Raw genomic sequence first — 27,271 nt, 5'->3', positions numbered from 1 at the left:
GGACTTTAGGACACACAGTCAATAGCAGTGCCAGAATCAGGAGATGAACCAGATACACCAGAGCACTTGTAAAATCTTAGTAACTAGCCTGAAATAGCAGTGAAATTATTATAATGTAGTAATAAACATTCTTTTTTTAATAGTTCAATGCCAAGCAAGGTTATTGCAAAATAAAAACTTTTTGCACAATACAATTGGAACAGGGACTTCAGTCCTTGTTTAAAGAGTTGACAGTTGAGTGCAAATGCATACATGCCTTTTTATTATAAATTTCTTTTTTTCATCTTAGATTGGGTGATTGGATTATGACCCTTATTTTATTGTGCCCTCAAAATGATAGAGCAGTCCTTTAAGTTCTATATCTCTTTGTTAAACTTACATTCTGAAATATAAATGGCATAGAGTATTGTTAAGGAATACACACTAGTTTGCTTTGTGTTGTTGCCTGTTTTGAAACTTTAAAATAACCTTATAAAAAATACGAAACCAAAAAAAATACACCAACGCAAAGAAAGCCAACCAACAGGAAACTACAGATAAGTCCAATTTATGAGATTCCTATAACTTGTTTCTGGTAAGAAATAAAATAAAAATAGAATTCAAATGTATCAACCGTCTAAAGTTTTATTTAATTACAAGACTATTCCTAATACAGTGTCTGGGATTCAAAACAGGGAAAATATTCAAAACACAGCAAGAAGAATCAAACCACAGAGGGAAAAAAAACACCCTTAAAAAGCCGGGTTACATTTATGCTCAGACTAAACATTTGTCATCTGTTCCATTTTATTTGAAAGAATGCTTTGTTCTCTACTTGATGCTCATTTTACAGCTCAGAATGTACTTGCATAGGCTTTTCCTTAAACCTTCATATTTTCAGTATCAAATGTCACTTCAAAAATAACATGATATCTATGGCCCTACCTAAACTGTGGTAAAAATATGAAAAAATTGCAGCAGAGTGGCAGAGAAAGCAAGACAGCAAAATGTAAAGTACAGTAAAGAAAAAAAATATTTTCATAACAGTAATTTAACAGTTCCAATGCTATTTATTTTCCAACGCTATTTAATTAATTTAGAATATAAATGCTGAAATGATGAAAAGCAACATTTTGCATCATTTTAAGTGCTATAATGTAAAACAGTCACATAACACTGCAACAGTGGCAACCCGTTATCAAAAACCTGTTACCTGCGTATGGTTTGAAAAGAAATCCAAAAACTTGCTTAAAACTTGGTTAAAGTTGAGAACACCTCAACAAATTCAAATTCACAACTCTTGGTGTTAATGACAGAGCAAATATGAGCTGGCATTTGTCTTCTGACATCAGTCTTTGCTGAATTGTCTTTTTTTTTAATAAGCATCAATACCAAACATGTACGTGTGGCCTAACAGTGACTGCTGGAAAGTGAAAAAGTGAAGCTTCAATTTCTTAACATTTTCTATTGTTTAACAAAATATCTATCTTCTAACTAGATAAGGAAATGTACAGGTATGCTGGATCTGAGATTCAGAGTGATCATGACATAGATGTGATGATGATCAACTTGAAAGAGGAATTAATGACATTGTTCATCTGAGTATCTGTAAAGTGAAATCTTGAAATTCTGTAAAACACAGAAAAACCGCTTGGACCGCTTGGAAAGTCAAAATACAATCACAGTGCTAGAAATTGTAGTAGAAGCCTGTCAAGAGATTCACAATTTCTGACATGTAGCATCGTAAGTAGAGCCCTGATTATATTATAATAAAGTATGTGTATATACTGTATATAAAACACACAATTCCAAGTCGTACTACACTTGGGAGAGAGATCATATTTATTCATATATAACAAAAAAAAATTTAGTCTTCAATATTTACTGAATACAATTCCTATGGATATTGTAAGTGATCAGATCCATTCTTCTGATGATCCCAGTTTTATTGGAGATGTGTTTTTCTGGAGTGACAGAGGCCCAGTGTGTAGTGAGGCTCACAGCTCTGTCTTGCCATCTTTTTCACCTGAGCTGCTGTTCTCAAGCCCCCCACCCTCCTCCTTCCCTGCCCCCTCCCCGGAGGCCGAGGTGCCAGAGGTGCCAGATGCTTGCGCCTCAAGCAAGAAGGCTAAGGACGCAGAGTTAATACAGTATCGTTTGCCAGTCGGACGGGGGCCATCGTCAAAGAGATGTCCCAGATGTGCCCCACACTGAAATGAAAAAGAACATGTAACCAAAAACGTTATTGTAATTTCCTTTTCTGTTGACCACTCATGGAGGTTGGAAAACTAAAAGTTAACACTGCACTGTGAGAGGAGAGGTGGGGGTAGGTTGGAGGCAAGACAGCCTAGTTTTTCTGTGGCACCCCAAGTAATACTGAACCTAGCCACCTCTCGGACACGAGCAGGGTCAAACCTATTTAAAACAACTGTTTGTAAAATTATGCTGCCTCCTTAAAAGTTTGAATTATGATTTGGGGGCCCTGCATACTTTTGTATTTGTAAATTTCCTTATTGTGCAGTGTTATCACTTAGCATAGTGGCAGCCCCAGTCACTGACCAGTGTCAACCTGTTAGACATTGCACAACTAGAATGTGCAGCCAGACCTCAGATCCAACTGTCTTGAGCACTCTGTTCACAATTTAAATGCCCAAATGAATGTAAAACTTTCTAACAACAAGGATCTAGTCTTTGTTGAACCAGGATTTGTAATCAGCCCATTATATGCTACAAGCCCTGTTAGTCATGTTATGAATACTTTCATCTTTTGCAACTAAAATAAATAGGTTTGAAAACTATTGAAATAATCCAGTACAACAGCTGAACAAGATCTATTAGAAAAGAAAAATATTAAAGGGGAACTGCAACATTATTTTCACATTTCAGGATTCAATCAAAGAATTGGAATTGATGACCACATATCAAACTACAGTGAAAGTACAAAGTACACAGTGATGTGTAAAATGTCCACTTAACACCATAAAACAGACAATTTCCAGGTATGTGCAGTGCCATATTGCTGTCATTGTGATTCAGAATGAGGCACAAAACTTTCAGCGACATGAACCGGCACTATTACAATGTAAACAAGCATGCTTATAAATACAGCTCTTTTAATCTGAAAAAAATGTTGTTTAGTCTTAAAACCATATTTAATGCACATCTTAAACAATTATGATAAAAAGGATCACTTAAATCAAGAAGATTTCACCCTCTCACTGTGTTCTTTTCATCAGTTGCTTTTATGAGCAAAAATAAACCTGTAAAACCTTCTACAACAACAGTAGAAATGGCAACTTGCAAAGGTTTTGGTTCAATTTCTGGCATGGAACATATTTCATATTATAAATTGTCAGGTTTCACAATCATGTAAATTCTAAAGCAGAGAACATTTCAATTCAATGTCCTATCCAAATGGAAAAGATTTAAAAACCAGCCTGTTTCTTTCTGTTGAAATAAAGCAACAGCTTTAGACTAAGCAAATTTTACTACTGTATTAATTTATAAATAATGTTATGAAACCAACACATACAAGACAACATTTTTTACATACTTTATCTAGACTACCGATTCAAAAGAGTGCAACTGAACTGAATTCAACATATCGACTTCAAGACCATTTTGTCGACAAATACTACTTCTTGTTAACTCTGCATGCAGATCATGATGGAACACTTCAGTGGTGATATTTCTGCGCACCACTTATACTTCTGCGCTTGTACATCGCGCTGAATCTCATCGAGAAACTTGTCAGTGGGACCAACATCAGAGTATGTTTATTACCATGTTTTGGCTAGGTGAATATCCCTTGGATTGACTTTCTGCTGATCCAATCGTCAGTTTTGTGTGCGGCCACTATGTGCTGCACAGCCAAATGCTCGACAGCAAGGCATTGTTTAAAATGTATACTGTAGGTGAGTTAGAAGACCATGTTTCTCATTTCCTTACAGCAACTAGTGATCAGGAAGGGCCGTTTATGTCACAACTTTCACTCTAGGCTGTGGTGAGACCAGCATCTTGCTACAATATGGCGACCACACAGTACTTTCACAAAGTTCACAATTCTGTGCTTATTTCAAAAGTTGTAGAATTTTACTATGCTGTCAATGAATTTATTTTGTGACCAAGATTTTACACCTTGTCTGAGAATTTGGGACTGCAGTTCCCTTGAACGATATGAACTCTTTTTTATCCATTTCACCAAACCTCAAATACTGAGAGTCATTAAAATACAAAAAAAAAGCAATTGGTTCCAAGGAGCCAGTACAGATTTGTTACCCTTTAAAATTATTTCCATATATTGTTTATCGTGATAATGTTGTTAAACTACTCTGCTTCATAGCCTTCATTTCAGTTGTAAAAAGAACATACCTGACTGCAACTAGTTTCAACTCTGTGCATTCCATAAGAGAAGTCATCAGTGAGACAGACTGCCTCTGGTGTTATCAAGTCAAAGAACGAAGGCCATCCTGGAGGGTGAAAGAAATCACGTATTAATCAATTTAGCTCATTACTTCCAGTGCAAGACATGCCCCTGTTACTGCAGCAGCGCGTTCTTTTCTAATTCCAGATATTGTTATGCATCCCCTGCACGACCATTTTAAAAGTTTGCTCGCAAAGGGTTCTGAATGTTTACCATCAGGAATAACTGAACACAGCCTTTTAGATAAAGAACAGCATAGGAGTAAACGGGGATTGATAAGTCGCATTTGGAATGGGAATACACAAAAATGCTACACTGAAAGTTTCAAAGATAATAAAGTAATATCCATAAAATGTAGCAGTGAATTACAGTGTGATGCTGTTGCTGAAAGTGGTAAACAACATTGCAGAATTGTCTGCAAGGGAGAGGTTAAAACTGCTTTATGTATATAAATGGAAGCTTTATAATGAAAAAAAGTTGTAATGAAACAAGTTGGAAGACTCCTGACTCGAGCTTGTTTTGGTATATGCTAGGTACACTTCAGACAGCTCTGATGTAATAGGCTGAATCTCTCTCTCACCCATGACTACACACAGAGCTGTGCTATTGGTAGGTGGAAACCACAATATAAAGCACTGATTAAAAACATGCAGGGGCAGGATTCCCTCCACTATTTCTTGGCGGCATCCTACCTCACTCAATGTGGAGGGTTTTGGACAAGTTCCTCTTTCTTTTTGGCTGCAGAGCCAGTTTGCATAGTTTATTTTTCCAGCTCATTCCAGTGGTGCTTGAAAGACTTTCATTTGTGCCTGCCCCCCACCACACACGCTCATTTCCAGATCCCTTTATATTATTTTAAAAGCAAAAATGTTGATCACAAGTATAAGGGGTTAATCATTCACTTAGATGATCGAATAAAATGTATATAGAAATCTATGAGCATTGCTTGTGTTTTTGCATGTAAAAAAATAAATTAAGAGGGTTCTGTCACATGCTAAAAAGGTGCTGAATTATTGCTAGCTTTTCAGTGGAAGGTAGTGACCCCTACTGGTGGTTTCATTGTGCCTGTTGAATTCCATGATTCTTCTGACAAAACGTAAAACCTATACTATAAATGGTACTATAAATGGCCTGCAAGACCAGTACTGTAGGTTGTATTCCTCTTTAAAGCAATACAGATTCCATTAGAGCTCATCCCAAACTACAACACAATATTCAATGCAGTTTTATTATAGATACCTTATTGAAAGAGCTTTACATTTAATTGCAAAATACTTTCCATAATATGCAGATCTAAGTATTCTGATAGCATTAATCAAAATGTTTTAAGGACTTCTTCATCTTTTAAATCTGCTTTTGCCTTATTTAACATTTAAATGCTAGAAAACAGTCTCAGATCTTCAAATAAGAGACATCAAAGGTCTTCATGCTGTTTCGTCACAACATGACAGAGGAACATCACATTTTTAAAAGATCAATTTCCAATCTGCACTCTAAATCATGCACAGAAAAGAAAGTATCTTTTTGGAGACAATGTAATTTATTTTAAACATAATATAATTTCCACCCGAAAACCTAATATAGAATGAAACACCACAGATAAGAAGCTTATCCAAACTTATTGTCCATTTTAAGCATACTGAAAGATTGAGGCACAGTATTTTAAACCTCTCTGTTCATTTTCACACACTGATTGTAACTAGACTACAAAAAATACAAAACATCAAGTATAAATGCTGACAGAAAGGTCTAAAACTAGAGAAGGCATTCTACACACAAGCATATGGCATACCCTGTGGTATATTAAACAGTGTTAGTTTACTCACATATTAAAACAAACAGGCTTTGACACATCCCAAAACTGTAATCCCATTTTGGGATTCTGGTAGTGATGTCACATATGTATTTTTAATTTAATGCTTTATTAATCATGAGATGCAAGATGACAATAAAAAATGCATAATTTAGACTCATTCAGATGAAACTCTTAGACCAGAAAGATGCATTCTCATGGGACTGATCTTGGAACAACCAACAAACCTGCATGTTTGTACTTAGTCCTCACCCTCTGTGATGCCTCTTATGAATGAGGAAGTGAGAGCTTTACCTTGTGCTACTATTTTAACTGAGGAACCCCACATATTACTGCAAAGAACTGCCACCATTAAATTGCTGATTATCCTCTCTAGCTCATTTTAAATTACTTGACTTCATTTATGCAGATAAGTCAATCAGAAACACTCTCCCTTACAATGACAATATGGAAAGTATGCATTTATACAGCACACTATTTACTGGAGAAATTTAAGTGAAGTGCTCAATTGCTCAAGGGTACAACAGCAAGTTCCCACCATGGATATGAACCCCTGACCCCCCCCCATACAAAATGCAAAGCCCTAACCACTGCTCTACAATCCTGCCTCATTCATTGTAGCTTGTATATACATGTAATATATGTATTATATATGCATATTAAAGCACATTGTACATTGCAATATACTGTACATATACTGTATACAGGAATAAGGCCAAAATGATTTTAATTGGCTCTCCCCATCAGGTCTCAAAGTTAGACTAAAATTTACTTCTAGTGATGAAGAAATTATTCCTTCAAATTCTGTTAAAAATGTAAGGGGTGACTTTTGAATCTCTGCAACACATTCCTTCTTCTATCTACAAAACACATCAGTTTAAGGCTAGTTCTTTCTCTTTCTTCCTAATGCTGAGAAATGAGTTCTTCTTTTCGTCTCCTCTAGACTAGACTTCTGCTATGCTTTGTTACTTGGGTCATCCAAGAAATTACTTCAGAAACTCCAGACTTATGCTGCACGCCAGGATTCAGAGCCACTTTAACAGTGACTCCACCAGCTTTGGAACATTCTTCCTGACCATCTTAAAAAACACGCCCTCTGCTGATTTCAAAACTTACTTGTTCTCGACGGCCTTCAATTTCTAACATTATTCTTTTAATTTAATAATTTATATGTTTTTTACATTATTCTTTTTCTGCTTCTGTACAGATATTCTGATAGATACGAATGTATGCACATTCAGATTGTAAACTTCATTTAACAATACATTTAACAATCTACATGTACTCTCAAATACATCAACATCGACTTGCTAAAGCGAGTCTAAATTATATATTGGATAAACATTTCAAAATAAAATCTTTAGAATCACTAGATAGAAACTGTAATAATTTTAAACAGTCAGTGTATGGGTGGTCTCATCATAACATCTTCAATAGATGCGTACTGTTTCGGTGCTTGTCAGAAAAACAAAAGGTGTTGTTTTGTGTCAAGCCTGTGCCAAATCTGATTGTCTCTATGGAACTACATCAAGAATAAAACCCTGTGTTCAATATTACTGCATACTAGAAGTCTTTATGAAGAAGCAGACAGAGACCACACATTTTCAAAGATCTCCGAAAACGTCATGTAGAGCAATTCCAGTTTCAAACATAAAAATAGCAAAAACCAACAAGCCTTGGCTATATCCCTAAATATTACAAAATAAATACAAATTCAAGGGTTTTTCCCCCATTAAGGTGAAAACAAACGTATACAGCTTAGGAATCTGTGTCTGGATCTGAGTGCCTCTGCAACAATCAAAACATTCAATAAATCATTCCTCAGAATTCATGGTCAGCCTAGACTACTGGGTGAGTTAAAACACACACAGTTTCTCAAACTCTAAACATATGGTAAAACCACTGAAGATATGCTATCGAAAACCCACAAAGGATAGTCCAATTTCTTGGCACTGCCTACCACCACTGTTTTACCGCCCTCATTTAAAACACACATCTGTAACACACAATAAGAATAATGCTATTATTGTGTTTCTTTTCTTTTCAGTATGGAATAAACCTTTATCTGTTCCAGGCTACGCATGCAGATGCAGCTACATACTCAAACTGCATAAACAACAACAACAACAATAATAATAAATAATAATAATAATACAAAGTTAGGACAACAGGGCTTTCATTTCTTTGCTTTATCCTGGATTTCACACCCAAAAGCTATCCAAAGGCATTTTCTCATTAATTGCTAAATGGTCCCACATACTGGTAACGCTATATCATTTTCCTCTTCTCCAAGTGAGATGAAAACCTGATGGAGTAGGTGAGCTGTGCACAAATAAGGAAGTAAAGACACAGACTCAGGAGCTTCAATTCAACGTAAAGAGAAAAAAAGAAAGGGTAAAAAATGGGGCTGTATTTCAGAATATCATTGAACTACCTGATAGAAAATGCAGATGTCATGTAGTAGTGGGCTGCTGTTGAGCTTAGAAAAGTAAAAATATTTAGTGCACTAAACTTAATAGTCAGCCCAAAATTAATAGTTGCATTCCTTGAAAATCAATGTGTGTGACCTAGCTCTGCTGGTATATCATGCAGACCCTGAGAATATGGTCATTTACAAAGTGACTGTTTTAAGCAGTCTGTCCAATAACTACAAAGAAATAATATCCCAATGAGACACAGGAAATTCTTCAGGGAAAGAAAAAAAATCTATGACTCAGAAGATAAAAAATGTCCATGGATAGTTATTTAACTAATCAAATTAATAAGTATTATCAATACGTAAAAGTACATGTGTGTGCAGTGTAGAAAAGCTTAAACAAATCTAAACCTGGATTCAGTTCTTGGTACAAACTAGACTTGGCTATTGCCATGCGTTAAATTACTTTAGGTTTAAGAAAGCTACTTAAAAAAACATTATCTGAAACCTCTGGAATTTAAGACTTTGATCCAATTTAGGCATGCAAGTGTGTTGCTACCATTACAGCTTATTAAAATATCTTTTCACATTACTAAGCAGGAGACAAGGATAGCAGGACAATTAGAAAAGGTTATGAAGGCCTTTGTCTAAAGAAAACTTCCTGGGCCTCAGGAAATCTGGAAACTGTTTACTTTTAAAGCTTTAAGAGTTACTTTATGTATACTGTATTTCACTTTGACTCGGGCTGGAGGTACACATACATTTTGTCCAATAAACTATTGTTTTACATTTCAGTAAGTGACCAGAAGACTTAATTTTTTTAAATTATGTTTCAGCAGGTTTAGTCATTTTCAACTACTGTGTTCTAATGTTCGCATTCAATATAGTTAATACACAATCTTCAAATCAGTATCATCAAAAAGGAATGTGGCAGACAGTAAACATGCACATGGTTCAATTTGCCTCATAAATCTGAATGCAAGGGCTTTTACACATTGATTATATGAAAACCCTTTTAACTCCCAACCTATTCATGTCTACAAAGCAAAATATAGCAAGGTTTTTCGTTCAGTTTAAAATTAACTGTTTCTAAAATTCTCTATACATGAAAGCATTAAGCAGCTGTGGTTTCTTTGAGATGACATGAGAGGTTATAAAGTAAAAAGCCTATTTATGGAAAATACATTTTTCTTGGCACACAAAATCCTCAAATGTGGTTATGATTACATGTACACATTGGAAACAAACGTATTGTAGTCCCCTCACTCATATTTCCCAGGAGATAAATTTTATTTTATACGCTTTCCTTTTCAACTCCTTCAAATGCAAAAATTCCTTAGGAAATTATGATGCATGAAAACAGACTGAATTTAGTTTCTTCAACAAGAATTCTAATTTACACTAGTGGCTGTGTGCCAAAGTGCAGTAGAAGCCTGGTGTTTACAGCTCTACAACTTTCATTACAGACCTAATAATTCTTCTTTGGTTCGGACACAGGCAAAGAATACACTGCGCAAACTTAAACAACATTTAACAGCTCTTGAACACAGCCATTCTGCAGGATTAATCTGGAGATATGCATATTCAACTGAATATCAGACCCAAGTCTAAAAAAAGGAAGTGTCTATTTTTTTCTTTAATTTAGTCTAGGGAAGTTTCAGATCCACATATTTATTTTGGTTAGATTACCTACTCTACTTAAAATAGTAAATGTTTACACTAGCAGACAAGAGAATGTGTGATGTATCAGAGCTGTCAGAATCCCTTTATAAACCAGATCTGAAAATGGGCTCATATAATCCACAGAGCTATCCTTTACACATGTGAATTACAGTGTAACTAACAACCCTGTAACAAAATAAAATCAAGCAGCATTTTCTAGAAGTTGCATATTTTCTGCTTTTTTCATCAAATGATGTCTTCATTTTTTTCTCCACAAAGAACAACAATTTCCTGAAGAAATCAGAGCACACTAGCTAAAATGCAATGATTTAATTTCATTGACTAATTTGATTAAAGCATGCAAGACACATTTATTTTTTTTCTAAAACAAAAGCGAAAGAGTCCCAATCTACATTCAATCTTTATCTGCAGGAGAATATACAAAGACTAAGAACAAATTCAAGCAACACAACCCTATTTTCAAAATGTAAGCTCCTCTGCCTATATAGTGTCATATTTAGTTTAGGATGTTTTAAATTAAATAAATAATATTAGAAATGAATTTTCTAATTATTTGTTTCTCTTTATTTGTTTGAACATGAATGGCAAAGAACTTTCAAATCTTTAGGAGATGAATAGGCAAGCCTGTCCATCTCCTATAATGAACAGGCTGGCCACTACTAATTTCAAGGGTGCAATTCAGAATAATAAGTCACTGACAGTGTCTCATCCAAATAGGACCTAACTTCAGGGTCTTTGGGTTTTATTTTTGTCAAACTCTTAACTACAGCAATTACTGGCTTAATTTGTTGTGACTAATGCCATCTTTAAAACTGGCTTACTTATTTGAGACTGATATGATCTTTAAATACCAAGTGAAGACAGATACAGATAAACAGAACATACAGATAAACAGATTGGTGTTGTCAAGGCTAGGGGTTGCAGAACATTAGCTGTAGCCTGTTTTGTAGACATTTATATATTCTGTTTTATTAACTGTTGTTGTCCATGTGGTGATGGGGTGTAATTAGTGTTCATGTAAAAAGCATAAAAAATTAGAAAACACTAATACATTTGCACACTGCACTTCTTTCAGTCCTTTTTATATATCTGGAAATTAGTTTTAGAGCTTAGCTACCTTGGAAAATGCTACTGCTAATGAAAATTCGAATGAATAACTGAAATCAAAAACAGTTTAATATCCATATATATACTGTATAATATGCAGGGCATGTTGCAATTAAGTTGCAATGTTTCAAATGGGAAAGGAAAGCAGATATGTCAAATTTCATGTTCATTCCAGTAAATTACTAACGACACTGCATGCCTCAATTAATTCTGCGATTTCATACGAAAATTTTCAATATGTATGGTATCAAAAAGGGCAACAATTTAGATTTGAAAAAATTCCTAGGGATTAAATTCTTCCATTTATAGACAAAATACTAATTACACAATCTATTAATTAAAATCACTTTTTAAATATTTTAACTTCCTTAAGTTATCCATTATTACACAATTCAAGACTCTAAAAACAGTCATATAATGAACAGAGATTGATAACCATAAAGTAAATTTGTTACTTTTTTTCCTGTATCCCATTAGCCATCTCCCTACATATACACTCATTCCTGTAATCATCCATAAAAAGGCTTTTAAGGTCATGTTTTAGTTTTTGTAATGTAAAATAAAGAGGCCAGATAAAAGCAAATGCTCTCATAATCTGTCTATATAGATGCATAGCCTTGGAGACCATTGATCATGATAATCAAAACAGCCTGCATATAGTTTACAAAACTATAAGCTTGTACCCCGATAAAGCTGCAAAACGGGTGATTTTATTTTAAGCAAACATTTTTAAATTTAACAAGGCAGGTTAAGTATACCAGTACTTTCCTTGCTGGAACTGTCTTCAGAAAAGATAGTCAATCTTAGCCCAAATCCCAAGGAGTCAGACTTGCTAACCTTTTTTCAAGTAGAATTATATTTGTAAGCACATTTTATATCCATTTCTTTGTCATGACCAATTTAGCTTAAAAAAACGTGAAGCAATGTCAATCCAGCACCAGAATTAATCAGTATTTCATTAATCAGTAATTAATCAGGCATCACTCGCTCAGTGCTATCACACTTCCCATATGTCCATGACTTCCTGTCTTTTTCTGCTGCTCTGCAGTGCTTTTAAGATATCTTAGCACATACAGACAATAGTGTGGAGATGCTGTACAAAAAGTGATGTTTTGCTGTTAGGATTTTTATCTTCTGATGGCTACTGCAGCTGGCATCATTTCATGTGTAAGGGGAAAATATCAAGCAGGAGAAAAGAAACGTATTTGATCACCAGCCAATATATTTCAAAATAAATGACCATGCTTTGACTTACATGTAGCAGTAGTATATATTTTTTAACTCTAGCTACCCTTTAAAGTAGGAAAAGCACAGTGATATTGTGGTAGGTCATAGGTATGGCAATGTGTGATCAACTGGCAAAAATAAAAGAAATGTCAAAGCACACTAGTGCATTCCAACCAAGGATATAGGTGCCAACCTGAATAGTTTACATAAGCCATATACTGTACACCATGTCATTCAGACAACAAGTGCAAAGGGCATACTTGGGCTCCTAACAAAGTGCACTAAGCATGCAAGCTAATAATGAATGATGACTGGAAAATTGCAGAACACAGAAAACAATGTATTTAGATACTCATAACATACTTGGATTTCTTAATTAAACCATTCCATCAGCATTTAATTTTAGTCAAAGGGATAACCGGAGATATGCTTATATTCGACTTACTACTTCATTACTTCTGTTTCACCTATACATTTTTTAAACTTTTATCCCCCAATTTTCTTTTCTCTATTGGATTTTTTATTTTTACTTTTTTATACCACACATATGTGACTGCCTAGAGTACAAAGGAAACATTGTGAGCGCAAACCATCTGATATCACAAGGCACAAACTTCCAATTACCATGGACTCAACTCAAAGGAAGGGTAAGAAAAGAGACCTGACAAGCCATTCATGCCTGCAGTCATCGGCTATTAAGGGTCAAGGCTGAGACCCTCCAAAGAATCTACAAAAGTCAGTGGGTAAACTGGAGTTGACTAATTTACCTTGTGGATTATCTATGTTACCGTAAGATTAAACAGGAAATCATACTATTTCACAATCCAGGACTCTGTTTTTACAGAAAGGGGGTGTGTGTACATCTGCTTGGGGTGAGAGTTACTAAAATAAAGAATGTTGTTGAATGGAAAATGATATGGGAAAAATACATACTTTTATAAGTGGGTCACTGATTTCATTATTTGACTATGATATGATTTATTTCACTTGCATTTTACTTTTATTTAATAGCACATTGACTACATTAATTAGTTATTGCACGTCTGAATGTATCCCTAAATGAACTAAACCATCCTTCAACCATTGGTGGTACTGGAAGCTTATTTAATAACATTATCCCACCTTGGTATAAATATCTGCAATTACTATGGCCATATTACAGGATATCACAAGCACATTTAATAAACACATCGCTTTACCAGGTAGAAGGTTGCTCTTGAATGGTACATCAGCAAAAAAGCACCATTAATGATTTATTTAGGATTGTGCAGAAATTCAGATGTAGATTTGATGGCATTCGGAGGAGTGTATAATTTAAAATGTTTATATGGACGAAGATTCATTAAACACGATTGAAGTAATTCAGATTAAGATGCAAGAAATATTTTGTTGAGATGTTGAGAAACCTCTACTGAACTGTTCACAAGCAATCACTGTTGTAAACATGCTCCACAAGATAACCCTCACGCTGCTAACATTACAGAGCACTTTCAAAGTAACACTATGCCTATTGAACACAGCCAAAGACACCAACCATGGTTTCTTTGTCAGTATAATTTAAACTTTATAAAGATGCAGGAGAATTTTCTAAATTTTCTAAAATGTTTTCATGAAAACAATATCCAGAAACACAGAAGGGTGTTACATCTTCAGTCTCTGCAAATAAGCAACGAAAACCAGAGTTCATTTGGGGTTCACTTCCTTCACATGCTGAAGGTTGATCTATTTATATGTTTAGCGGAAGATGACAATTTACACTGCCTCAGAACATCCCATCACTGTTCAACAGTTTTAACAGAGATATAAAGGAGAGCTTACCTGACCCAGAGTCAAACTTGGTTGTGGACCTGCAAAAGAACAACCAGCATTAACAGAGATTAAAAGGTAAAAACGATCACAAGATTTATTTTTCTTCAGATATGCATGAAACAACAGACCCAATTTCCTTCACAAATATAAAAAACAGGCAAATAAACAGGCAAAAATTAGACAGGACAAAACCTTTTTAACCACAGATCGTGTCCTTGGCAGGTAGACATGCTTTCTTGAAGATTAATACTTATTTTACAGGAGAAAAATGAAACTTGAATGTAGTCCTTCCCCAAATCTCTGATTATCACCAAAACAGGAAATGAATTAGCCCATCACAGTCCAATCCAATGAGCTGGTATAAAATACCCACTTTTACATAATATTAACATGTAAAAAAACATTAATTTACATGTTTTTTCCTTTTAATTACTCCAGAAAATAACTACTACTGAAATTACAATCCAATTGGATACAAGATAGCCATCAATAAAACATGTGAAACCCCCCCCCCCCATTAAATGTCTTACCTTAATATTTTTTATCAACTTACAAACTCATTAACTGTGTTAAAAGTAATCAATTTTGATTAGCTCACTTGAATCCTCCTATTGACAAAACAATGACTCTTCAACTTCTTGTAGCACATTTCATACAGGCTGACCAATCTGGTGAGGATTTACCCGTGCAATACCAACATCTTTTCATCTTTTGGAAATAGTTTTGCATGTGATATTCTTCATTTGGCTTTTATGCTTAAATTGGTAAATTTCTTCTGAACCCTATGAAACTTATTTTGCGCTGGTGGTCCAAACTGAAGAAAAACTATAAATTTTGCTGAAATTAAGAAATTGGTCTGATTGTCGATTCAGATTGATTGATGTTTACAGGTAGATCTCAATTCACAAGACAGATTCTTCTAAACAGCTTTGTGTACTGTAAATCAACAATAATAAGAATTAATTTCCCATAAGAATGCATGCAGTTAGCGGATGCATTCAGTGTCTGCTCCCAAATAAAAACCTTAAGCATTTTTTTATTAGAAACATTTATATAGTTGTACAAAGAATTCTTGTTTAAAGTAAATGTTTGTTAATTTATCACTTTCAGAAAAAATGTGAAGGTAAGTGTCGTTAGTGGTGGCTGAGTTTTTAAATACTGACTTTTTAAAGAAGCTGGTTTTGTTATAAGGCTTTTTTAACAAATATTTTGCACTTAACTTAATTTTTTAGATTTTTTTCCCCAAATAGTAGCTTAATTACCTTTAGTTCTCATTTATTTCAGACTTCAAACATACAGCATAAGCAAAAGGCACATTAAGAAAAAGAATCTCTAGATTTATTCTGCATTAAGACCTTTGGGGATGTTAGAAATTACACATTATTTGCCAACAATTAATCATCCAATCATAAGAAATACAGTACATCAGTATCAGAATAAATAATGCCAAAAACAATCAATATCTTAATAATCATCATCATATTTATTTATATAGCACCTTTCATTAAATTGTAACTCAAAGCGCTTTACAGAGTGAGCATAAAAAAACATCATAAAAATATGAAGACATAAAAGATATTGACAATAATAAGGACTAAGGCAGAGAGAATTTAAGATGAATAGTGGCCAGTGCGTTACACAAGTGACACTGTTCATCCTGGCATGTAACTGGATATACACAGTGTACTGTATATCACCTTAAACACACTGCCTGGTGCTGGCCACATCCACCCATGATCAAGAGAAAACTAGTCGTGTCCTAAATTAAGAAGCACAATATATTCTTGAGGGATGTTAATCCAGAACTGCACAAATGAAGATTTTAGGAAATGTTGAACATGCTTTTCTGGCATATCAGTGTTCTTCCCATCACCTCCATCAAAGAGAGGATGTCATCTAGAAGAGGGATAGGCTGGTTGAGTGGGAGGGTCTTGGTCTTCTACGAGTGACAGTGTCTTTCAGAGGGGGCAGCAGGTCGAGCTGTTTAGCAGAGATTGCCAGCATTCGTAGAATGCATTTCTATGCTTTCCTGTGCTTACAACATTGGCATTGTTCCAAAATCATGCACATTCTCCTACAGTACCTCCCTATTTGCTGGAGATAACTTTTTTTAAATACAATTGGTCACTTGCGTTCGTAGCATGCATTCCTATAGAATGGTATAGAATTGCATAGTAGCTCTTGTGTCCACTTACGTATTAGCGCGCGCTGTATCATAGTACATAGGCTGCGTATTCGACACAAACTAATTTTATTAAAATAGAAAATATGAAAACCCGTTCCAATTTTTCAGTGCACACTACAAAGTTTCAGGGTCATATGTTGTACCGCCTGGCGGCACTCCATAGTTTGAGAACCACTGGTTTTTACAGTATGTGAGGAGGAGAACCTTAAAGTCCTACAAATTTTATAGTCACATTGACTGCAGAAAAGGCTTGGAAATACATCTTGAATCACGACACAAAATGTTTTGGTGAGCTCAGTGGGTTGCAGCATTCATTTTATTTCCTCAATGGGATACGCAATCAAATACTGATCTTGCATTCCACTTAAGGAATGTGTCCCTATGCTTATTGTCACTTGAAGTCACTGGCATGTATGTTTTTCATCAAATATGATCAAATCTATGCGTATGGAATTACTCAAAAATAAAACATGATAATGCACTTATTGTTCATAGTAATGTAAGGATCAACAAACCTTTTGCTTTTCTCTAAACAAAATAACAGTTTTGACTTTGCTTTGCAGTATTTTCCAAAGAAGGAATAAGAAGAGGTACGGTAGATAAAAGTACAGTCCATATACTGCAAATGGAGAGTATATCTAGTGGAAACGATGCAACTCTTGAACACAGAAGATAATGCCCCTGCAGGATAAAGGTACCATAAAATGATACAGAAAAATACTCTGTGAGAAAACACCTTCACGTGAATCTAAAGGATAAAATGCTGATTCCCCAAAAAAATTATACATAAACCTCACGTGTGAATGACACTTCATATACTTTTGTGGTGAAAAACAAGAAAATGTTCTAGACATTAGCCAAACAATCCGAGCATTTTAAAAATGGAAAATATGCAGCTCTTGTGGGAACATCATGTTTCTGATACTGGATAATACTAGCTATAAATTCAAAGGCCTTTCTAGCTCTCCACTGAGCTGTGGGAAAAGTTCATCTGGATAATCAGTCTTGAGATGCTGCTGATGTCCTGTCAGGTAGAATTAACCTTCCATTTCTTTCTATCCAGGCAGGCTCGTATTAGAAAAGCACTATGTAGATCGTCCTCTTGAACCAATTAGTGAGTATGCTCTAGTCAGATACGCACTGAACATGAATAAATACCGGTTCATCAAAAGACAGCTGGTTTCATTGCACTGCAGTGCATAATCAAGAGATGGACTTCTACAGAACTGCTCTTGGACCTCATACCTTAGACTATTTGTTTTTTCTTGTTAAATACTTTAGATTTGTCTCCTATGGTTAACTGTAAGCACGGTTCCACTGTTATTTGTTACTAATTGAATTGTTACTTCTGTAAACAACTATTTCAGCAAAAATAGATCAAAAGCAAAAAAAAAACATACGCCAGGACTGAAGAAGAAATAAGAGGGTTAACTACCATGTTGTGATCCATGTTGAAGGATGCTTTGCTGTTGGGTGTTTAGAGTACATTTAAGACCGACTAAACACGATTTTTAAATCCGATTTAAATGGATATAATCTGGTATAGTCAATGTATTTTTGTCTAATTGTCTCCCCAATTTGACGTACTAAATTCTGGCTTCAGCCAACTGCGTTTCATACCTGTGATCAAAGGATAAATCCATCAGGCGAGAGTCCTGCAACTTGACCATCTGCCTAGACCTTCTTTCCACCCACTGATATCCATCGGTTCATGCTGTAGCAAATGCTCAGAGCTCCAAAGCATGGGTTCCCAATCCTGGCCCTGGAGGCCTACACACCTGATACGTTTTGTTCCAGCCAAGCTCTCAGTTAAACAACATAACCCATAATTGACCTAATAGGATATGAACTGACTGTTTTCAGCTCTTAAACATGTAGCAAATGCTCAGAGCTCCAAAGCATGGGTTCCCAATCCTGGCCCTGGAGGCCTACACACCTGATACGTTTTGTTCCAGCCAAGCTCTCAGTTAAACAACATAACCCATAATTGACCTAATAGGATATGAACTGACTGTTTTCAGCTCTTAAACATGTTGGATGTTGCCCTTTAACTACTGCATTTCACATGTAACATACCGTAAAATTTCAAACTTCTGAAAAGAAAAGAACTTCGTGTAAAGCAATCTGATAGGTCATTTAAGCTCCAATTAGGTAACTAAGCTCAGCTGGACTGAAAACAAAGCAGGTGGGTGGCCATCCATGACCATGATTGGGAACCCCCACTCTAGAGGACTGTGAACAGCCCACAGATGCTCTGTCTTCACCAAATGGAGTTTTAATGCTCTATGCTGATATTTTTCAACAAGAAATAAATAATATTATTATTAAATAATATATATACTGTTCTCTAATATATCTCCAATAAACCAAATTACACAAATTGGTATATGTGTCTAAAGGTCCTAGAATTCAACAATGTAGTCTTTGCCTACAGAATTCAGCCTTTAAAGCATCCACTTAAGGATAACCTAATAAAACCGAATCTTGGCGCATCTAGTCATTGCTCAGAATCTATTATTCTACAGCTCGTCTCCCTTAAGCAGCTCAATAAATGAATATCAATACTCATAGTTGAGTGACAGTGTTTAAAGTATTTAATCCTGTGTAGTACATACAGTAGTAAGTACATGCCAATAGTTACATACAAGAGGAGGACATTGGGTATGGTAGTAGATGTTTGATTCAAGCTGCTTATCCAGATGTTTCTTGAAAGAAACCAAAGTATTGGTCTGGGAAACCAAAAACAACATGGCTGGGTAGATTGTTCCATATTCCTAAACCTTCTGTTCTTGACATTAATTTCACATCCATATAGTCCTCTGATTTGTGCTTAACTGTTCATTCTGAAGAAATCTGCTGTGTTGTCTTTGTCAGTGCCTTGAATAATTATATCAGCTTATAGTTCAAGACTAAAAAGGTTCAGTTCCTTCAGCCTGCCAGTGTAGGAAATTCCCTTATAGCCCCAGAATGTATCTGGTTGCTCTTCTCCTGACTGCAGAGCAGCAATATCTTTTCTATACCACGGAGAAAAAAATCTATACATAATATTCTAAATGAGGATTTAATTGTAGATTATACTGTATAATATGAATATAACACCCCTTGATCCCAATTCTAAGCTTTTAATTTTACATCCAAGCATTTTGGTTGCGTATTTGCATCCCCAAATCCCCACAAATGACATGTCAACTCAAACCTAAGTCTGTTTCAAACGTAGCAACTTCAAGCTGTTTCACATATTTATAATTAGATTTTATTACCTGCACACAATACCCTGCAGCTGTTTATATTAAATGTTATCTGCCAAGCGTTTGTCCAGTCATGAATTTTATCAAAATCTTTTTTAATTTCATATGTTGCTTCATCAGTGATAGCTACTTCACCTTATTTAATATTATCTGCAAACGTGGCCCGTTTCCAATTATTAAATCAAGATAATATAATTTAAGAAATGCAGTGGTCCTAGTACAGATCTCTGTGGTACTCCACTAATTATATTACTCTAAATAGAGCACTCACCCCTCATCTGTACCCTGTATACATTGTCTAGACCTTTACAGTTTTTGTCTAAAATACATTTTACTTCATCATTGCCATTTATTTTGCTGTAGTACTGAAAGAACATATTTTAGCCTAAACTGCATCAGTTTCTCTGTTGGCCTTTCTAATATCCTTTTTTACCTGTGCATGAAATACATTATACACTTTTTCTCTATCTAAATCATGTTGTTTTTTTATGATTTTATACAGTGCTCCTTCCCCTTATATTTTTCCTTATTGACTTGTTGAACCATTTTGGATCATGTATCTTGTTTTTTTATTTATTTAGTTTCTGGATACAATTGTTCTGTGCTTAAAGCAGAACCTGTTTAAACTGATTTCATACAGTACCTTTCATATCCTATCCCATCTTACGCTTATACTGTATCTCATTCAATCTAATCTAAGAAACTGTAAACATTCACTTTGGATTCTACTTGAACAGTTTTAAAATATACTTCAAAGGATACCATATTATGATCATAGTTCTCTAATGGCTTACCTCACTGTCTTGATTGTTTGAAAAGACAAGATCTATACAAGTATTTCCTCATGTAGATGTTCTGACAAACTGGTTAAGAAAGCAGTAATTAACCATGTCTACCATTTTAGTTTCTGTTGCTCATATTGCTATGGGTCTTTCCCAGTCCATGTTTAAAGTCTCATAAATATTATTCTCATAAAATTACTTCGTTTTGCACATAAAATCTTAATTTCATTATACAGTGTTGAATTATAATCAATAACAGCATTTAGTGGTCTATAGCTTGCTCCTAACACCTCTAACACATCTATACCTAGAAAAGTTTTTTTCAATTAGCCTACGTAGATTCAGAGTTTCATGACTATTCTAGCTTAAAGAGGAAATGCAGTCACAATTTCTCATAAGTTATTAAATCTCGGTAACAAATTATTTATTTAAAAAAATTCATTAACGTTAATAAAAATTTTGAATTAAGCACAAACCGGGAATTTTGTGACAGCACCATAAATTGCCATTTTGTCACAAATTCACACTCGAGTTACCCAGAATTCCGACAAGATGCGGCCCTTCCTGCTCTTTAGCAATGACTAAATTAAAGCGATATATAAGTAAATAAATATCAGTTGTGTAGCAGACAGTTCACCATATAAGTGTTTCAACAAGATCGGCATGCAGTGTTAACAAGTTGCGTTTGTCGGCAAAACCATCTTGAAATTGAGAGCAGTTTTTCTATTGGATTAAAGGCCTGCTTCTTTACCATGTTACCAGGTGGATGCTGCACGTTGGTGGTGGTGGAGGGGAGTCCCCATTACCTGTAAAGCGCTTTGAGTGGAGTCTCCAGAAAAGCGCTATATAAGTGTAAATAATAATAATAATAATAATAATAATAATAATAATAATAATGTAATAAGGCCACATCACATTAACGGATGTTTTGTTTCCTGGTTCTGAAACGCATGAACATACCTAGAAATTCCATCTATTTTGCGATATAAAATACAGGTTTTATAAGATCTGTGTGCATTTTACTTTTATTGTGGTTTGAAAGCCACTGCTCAATTTTTTATTCTTCTTAACCCCGTAATATAAAAAGAGCGTTACAGTTCCCCTTTAAGAACCTGAACACTCTTTTGATATACTGTACAGTGCTACAACTCCACCTCTCCTATCTTTCCAGTCTTGCTGAAAGAGAGCACATCCACTAATGTTATACTCTTCTCCATCATTTTCAGTTAGGCAGGTTTCTGTGATTCCAATAACATCAGAATTACCTGCTGGATTCTATTTCATCTAATGTGTTTCTAGTGCTCTTAGCATGTAGGTAAAAGCACGTCATAACCTGATCATACCTGAAGCATGTAACTTCCTTTTCCAAGAATTATCTTTGATGTCATGCCTCCAGAAGAGATAGAAACCCTTTCCACTGTAAGCCAAAGTTGCAGCTCAAAAAAATGTTTATACGTAGAGGAGTTTCCATCCTGGATATATATATATAAGAAACATGTACTTATTTTTAAGCATTTACTTAATTTTCTTTTACAGTTTGAAAATAAGTTCGGCATTTCAAGTAAAGGATATCTTGTTCTAAATAAAAAAAGGCTAATGACCACTGATTTTTCTTCTTCTTCCTATTTACAATACCTAACGTTTCACTTAATGTGCAGTACTATCAGTTATGCCTGCTTATAGTTCAAGATAACACGCCACCTCTCTGTTGCAAGACAACATTCATAATTTGTTAGCATAGTACTACATAAGATTAAAAAAACTGGTGTGCCTCCAGACGTCTGGTGGTTATTTTGTTTATGTCAACATTTTGTAGCTACACAAAGTATTTTAAATAGTTTCTTGTTGACTTACTTGAATAAGGGAGTCCCACAGACAACACATGTGTATGTTCCCTCTTCCTTGTGGTCTGTGAATTTTCCTCTGAAGGCACTACAAAGACAATCCCAGAATGCAAGATCAGTCCTATTGCAAACCAGCTCAAGTTATGTCGATAACTTCCACTAGATCAGATTTACTGTATACAGTATATACAGTGAATATAGAGGCAATCGCTGTTAAGTAAAAACATTTTGCTAGGAAACCATCTGGACATATATTTATGCAAGTAATTTTTGGAAATGCAGCCCATTTCCACTTATTTTGCTGCATTTGTTTCTAAATTTTGTATACTTAAAATGTTTTGGTCCTACAGCACTAGTGGCCACTGTTGACACAAGATATTTCATCAACAGGAATTTACTCATGAAGCTGTGACTTTTATGAAGGAAGGAAACAGAGAAGGACATTTTTACATTCATTAACTTTAAAGGGAAATTTAATATACTAAGTTTCTTTGAAACATCCTTCCTGATTGATTTTTTAACTCATTCTGAACTGAGTTTCAAAACTTAAAAAGGTACATGGGTGACACAGATAAGAAAAAAAGGATCAGAAAACTGCACAGTGAAAGATATAAAACTCCATATTGAATCCAGAAAACCATTTCTGGACTTTAGTTATAACCCTTTAATGACTGAAGGTTTAATTAAAAAAAACTCACTGGGAATTAACCATTGGTAAAATAACTTACAAATTAAACCTCTGTTATTATGTCATGTTGTTGGCTGGGCCAACTAATAGACATGAGCCCTGCGTGTGTGGATCCATTCTGTACTTTCTGTACACTAAACACTAGGGTTCTGAATGAAGTAGAGGTTGCAATGAAAGTAGTAGTGAATGAAAGTGATTGAAAATTATGAAGTTATGTTCTATATTAATTTTAAAGCAGATCCACCCAGTATAGAAAACTACTATAGCTCTTCTGTACTGAGTGAAAATTCTACAATTAGCAGGGAGTGAATAAATATATATTTTATTTCTAGTTTTTCCACATTTTGACTTTTGACAAGGAAACTGCGGCATTAGGAAAATATTTTGAAAATTAACAATCTTTAAGTCTGGAAAGTAATATATTTAATACAAATCAGCTGTATCATTTTTAACAAAAAAGTCTTGTGTGTTCCACACCTTGCTTTTATTATCCTTTCACCCCCTTTTTACGATCTCCCAATTTTTCTTAATAAAAAGGAGTTTTTTAAAATGACCTAATCTTAGGTATGTTTGGAGCACTAAATCATTCCACTGCCCTAAAATAAAGAAAAAATTACTTTGGTGCATGCTGAGATACCATGCCTAAAACCTATTCCCAGCTAATTGTTGGAGGGCCACTCATTTGAATAAAGAAAATGTACGCATTCTCTCAGTGACAGCAAGACACATTTGAAATGATTAAGATCCTGTGTGTGGCAGAAAAGGAGGACAGAAACAAAGAAAATAAAACCTTTATCAGGAAACAAGCAGTTACATCACTAATAAATCTGATTCAGAGGTGACCCAGGGCTAAAAGCCAAGATCCACAGTATAAATTAAACACCAAAATGGTTAGCCTTGGCAGGTACTCTCAGAACTGGAATCTGCAGAGAGGGGTTGGATTTTACTCACTAAAAACAGTTTTGGAAGTAAACACTCCTTTATTCAGCTCTCAGGGCTAGCTTCCAAACTCTACAGCCATGTGAGGGCAGTTATTGAGCATTTTTAACATTCCTACTGCAAATGAGCCAATAAATACTTTCTCCACATGTGCTTTGCCAAAGCAAAAAAAAAAAGAAAGAATGTCACAAAACTATCACTTATTATTCTTATTTTTGGCAGACATAATCTTTGAGATTACAAAGAACACCTTCAAGATCCACTTGCTTGGGGGCAACTGGGGTATATACAGTATATACACAGTGAAGGGCACATATACATATTTTTAATGTCCTTGTTCAAAAAAGACAGTTGAAATGATGTACACACTCTTCTATATTATGTAAATTGAGAAAACAGTAGTAATTACTTCTAACAGAGGCAGTCAAGCATTTTCCTTTGCTGGCACTGAAGGATCAGTTTTTAAAAAATGGTTAAAAGGGGAAATCCCTTTTTCCCCCCCCAACACAAAATGACTTTAGAGCATGCTTTCAAAAGATGATGGTTAAAACAGGGAAAAGAAGTTGTGGGGGCATTGAAATAAAAGGATAAAAGGACAGTGGTAAAACCACACAGGAGAGGCTCCTCTCTAGCTCACTGATTTATTCTTGATCACTGAAGCCATACCATCATAGCAAGAAGCATGGCACACTTGAAATTTGCTCTAATTGGAACATTGTTGGACAAGATAATCTTGTGTCGACCTTTGAAGTCAAAGCTTTGCCTTCCCCTTTTAGAAAAGTAGGTATGGTTGATACAGTACTTTACATAACCATGAGTTTAACTTTCAGTTCTATTCCAAGATAAAATAGATAAGATATTCTAAGATAGAAGAGTCCTAGATTTAGAGAGGGGTCCGTGTGCTGCAAAATGTGAGATAACCCACTGCCTGAATCCTTCACCCTGTAAGACTACAGATCCCAAAAGCCACCCTCTGTGGGCCAACATACCTCTCTGTGCCTCTCTCTTGAGTAACATGGTACTGCAGCGGAGTCAGACGCTTCCTCAGCTCCTCCTGGGAGAAGACCACCTTATAGGTCTTTTTATCCCTACATGACCCTGAAAAACAAGGCAGGGATACGGGAAAAGGGAAAACTGAGTGGAAGTCCCCAGGAGCTGCGCCGGCCGGGGGCCACCGTAGAGAGACAGCGCTGGACTGTCAACAAGCTCTAGCTGATGCTGCCTTCACATCAAACAGATGTCACGCAACAGCTCGGCTTTTTTAAACATTCCAAATCCAGGCAGCATTCATTCCAAAGGCATTTAATTCTGCTTTTGATTCCAGGCAAGAATCACCACAGGTTTGTTGTAAAAGGTTAAAAATTGGCATAGGAGATGACAAATTGTCAGGTCACTAAATTTGTGACCGAAATATGCTTCATGAGAAATCTGAATATGTAGTTTTATTCACATTTGTATTATTATTGTATTATGTACTGTGTAATATATTATTATACATGCTTTATGTATATTTTAATGTGTCCTTTCTTGCCTGGAAACTTAAAATGGGAACAACCACTCAGCTGGGTCAGTCAGGATGTGCAATAGCCAAAGCTTCTCTGAGATGCAAGGGCATTTCTCAAAACAAAGTATCACACAATATTACATTAGGCCCAACATAAAGAATTCTGCTGTTTATCTTACACAGAGTCTTCAGTACCTTCATATACAAGCTGCATACTGGAATGCATCCTGTTGAATAATTTAGTAAGATGTATTATTCAGACGTTACAGTGAAATTAGGACAATATAATTAAACCGAGGATGTATTTTACAAACTGTAAACAAGCCATAGGTAAGGGGATTTTAATTGGGGTGTCTGTGGGACAAAATACAATTTGATATTTAACATTAAGCAATTATTCAGTCTGTATTATTCAGTTATAAAATGTTTAAAGTTTTATGGCACTCAATAGCTTCTGAGCATTGAAATGTTCCAGAATGTGTATTCTAGTGGCAATGTTATCTTCTTTGAGTAACAAATATTCCAGTTTTCTTAGTATGATCCCAGCAAAGGTGCCGTTTTTATTTGAAAAAGTACATACCCGTTGGAAAAGAATAGGAAATTTAAATTCCTTATTTCCACCTACAGCTGCATGAATACTTTAAACCCGAGTGTCTTTCAAAACTGTGTAAGGTAAGATGTGAGCAGCTGAAGCTGCTCCTAAATTCACATGTCAGAAACCAGAAAGCTTACTGTAAATGCTTTCTTTTGAATAGAAAACCTTAAAGAACATATTAGTCTGCTTTAAATGTCAAAATCAAGCACATGTCCAAATGGCATTCAAAAACTACAAACTAATTCCAATGCTGTTTTCACTCATTGAGGATCTATTTCCTGCTCATTAACACTAACGTCAACCACAATACCCTGGAGAAGGCACTGGGAAGCAGCAGCAGGTTAACAAGATTAACACCGTTTGTATTTTGACCTCCATGTAACATTTATGTAATGGACATAGGAGGGAATGTCCTTTACAAGAAGGGTACCATGATAGAATTGAAAAAAATTCAAAGGCATGTTTATTATCACTACTGTTCTTAACAATAGCCACACAATAAAAAGATAAGAAATATCTTTCTATCTTCATTCACAACTCTACACAATCCCCTTCTGCAGTCAAGTTTAACTGTAGTGAAATGTTTTTTTCCTCTCCATTGCTTCACCCATTTAGTTTAGAAGGCACATCACTGTAAGAAGACAACAGATCTTAACATTTCAGATTTTGACAAATACAAATTTAAAGATTCACATTTTAAAACAAAACTACAATTGATTTAAAATGCAAATTGAATATATTTAACCTTGCTTAATAATATACAATGATTTGGAAATTATGTATTAATCTTCTCAAAGAAATACAAAATAAAAACGTTTTTACTCATCACATGAAGGTTTGTACACTTCATAAGGCTGTACTAAATTAGTGCACATTATTTACATTAATGAAACTATTTTTTTCAGTACTTGTGTAGTAGTCTTAAGATTGTAAATAAGGCTTTGCCATTTAGTTGGTGTAGTTTGTTTTTTACATATGTATTTATTAAATATACTGTATATTATGTATGACTTATAACTTTGTTGCAAA

The 27,271-nt window shown here is 35.0% G+C and overlaps 1 protein-coding gene across 9 annotated transcripts in view; it reads right to left on the bottom strand.

Annotated features, from left to right (window-relative positions):
* Positions 1-606: 606 nt before the first annotated feature.
* The window catches only part of msrb3 (methionine sulfoxide reductase B3), a 45,118-nt gene continuing 18,453 nt past the window's right edge, over positions 607-27,271 (bottom strand). For all 9 annotated transcript variants that reach the window (XM_088644646.1, XM_088644650.1, XM_088644647.1 and 6 more), the window contains 5 exons: positions 25,133-25,241; positions 22,527-22,604; positions 14,467-14,495; positions 4,351-4,448; positions 607-2,189 (listed from right to left, as the gene is read on the bottom strand). In XM_088644646.1, coding sequence (XP_088500772.1) covers positions 1,977-2,189; positions 4,351-4,448; positions 14,467-14,495; positions 22,527-22,604; positions 25,133-25,241 — 527 coding nt within the window. In that variant the 3' untranslated portion in view covers positions 607-1,976. The remainder of the gene's footprint in view (positions 2,190-4,350; positions 4,449-14,466; positions 14,496-22,526; positions 22,605-25,132; positions 25,242-27,271) is intronic.

The sequence above is a fragment of the Lepisosteus platostomus genome, chromosome 9, assembly GCF_059453375.1.
Source record: "Lepisosteus platostomus isolate fLepPlt1 chromosome 9, fLepPlt1.hap1, whole genome shotgun sequence".
Lineage (NCBI taxonomy): Eukaryota > Metazoa > Chordata > Actinopteri > Semionotiformes > Lepisosteidae > Lepisosteus > Lepisosteus platostomus.
Note: the sequence above shows the minus strand (reverse complement) of the source record. Positions and strands in the feature narration are given on the sequence as shown.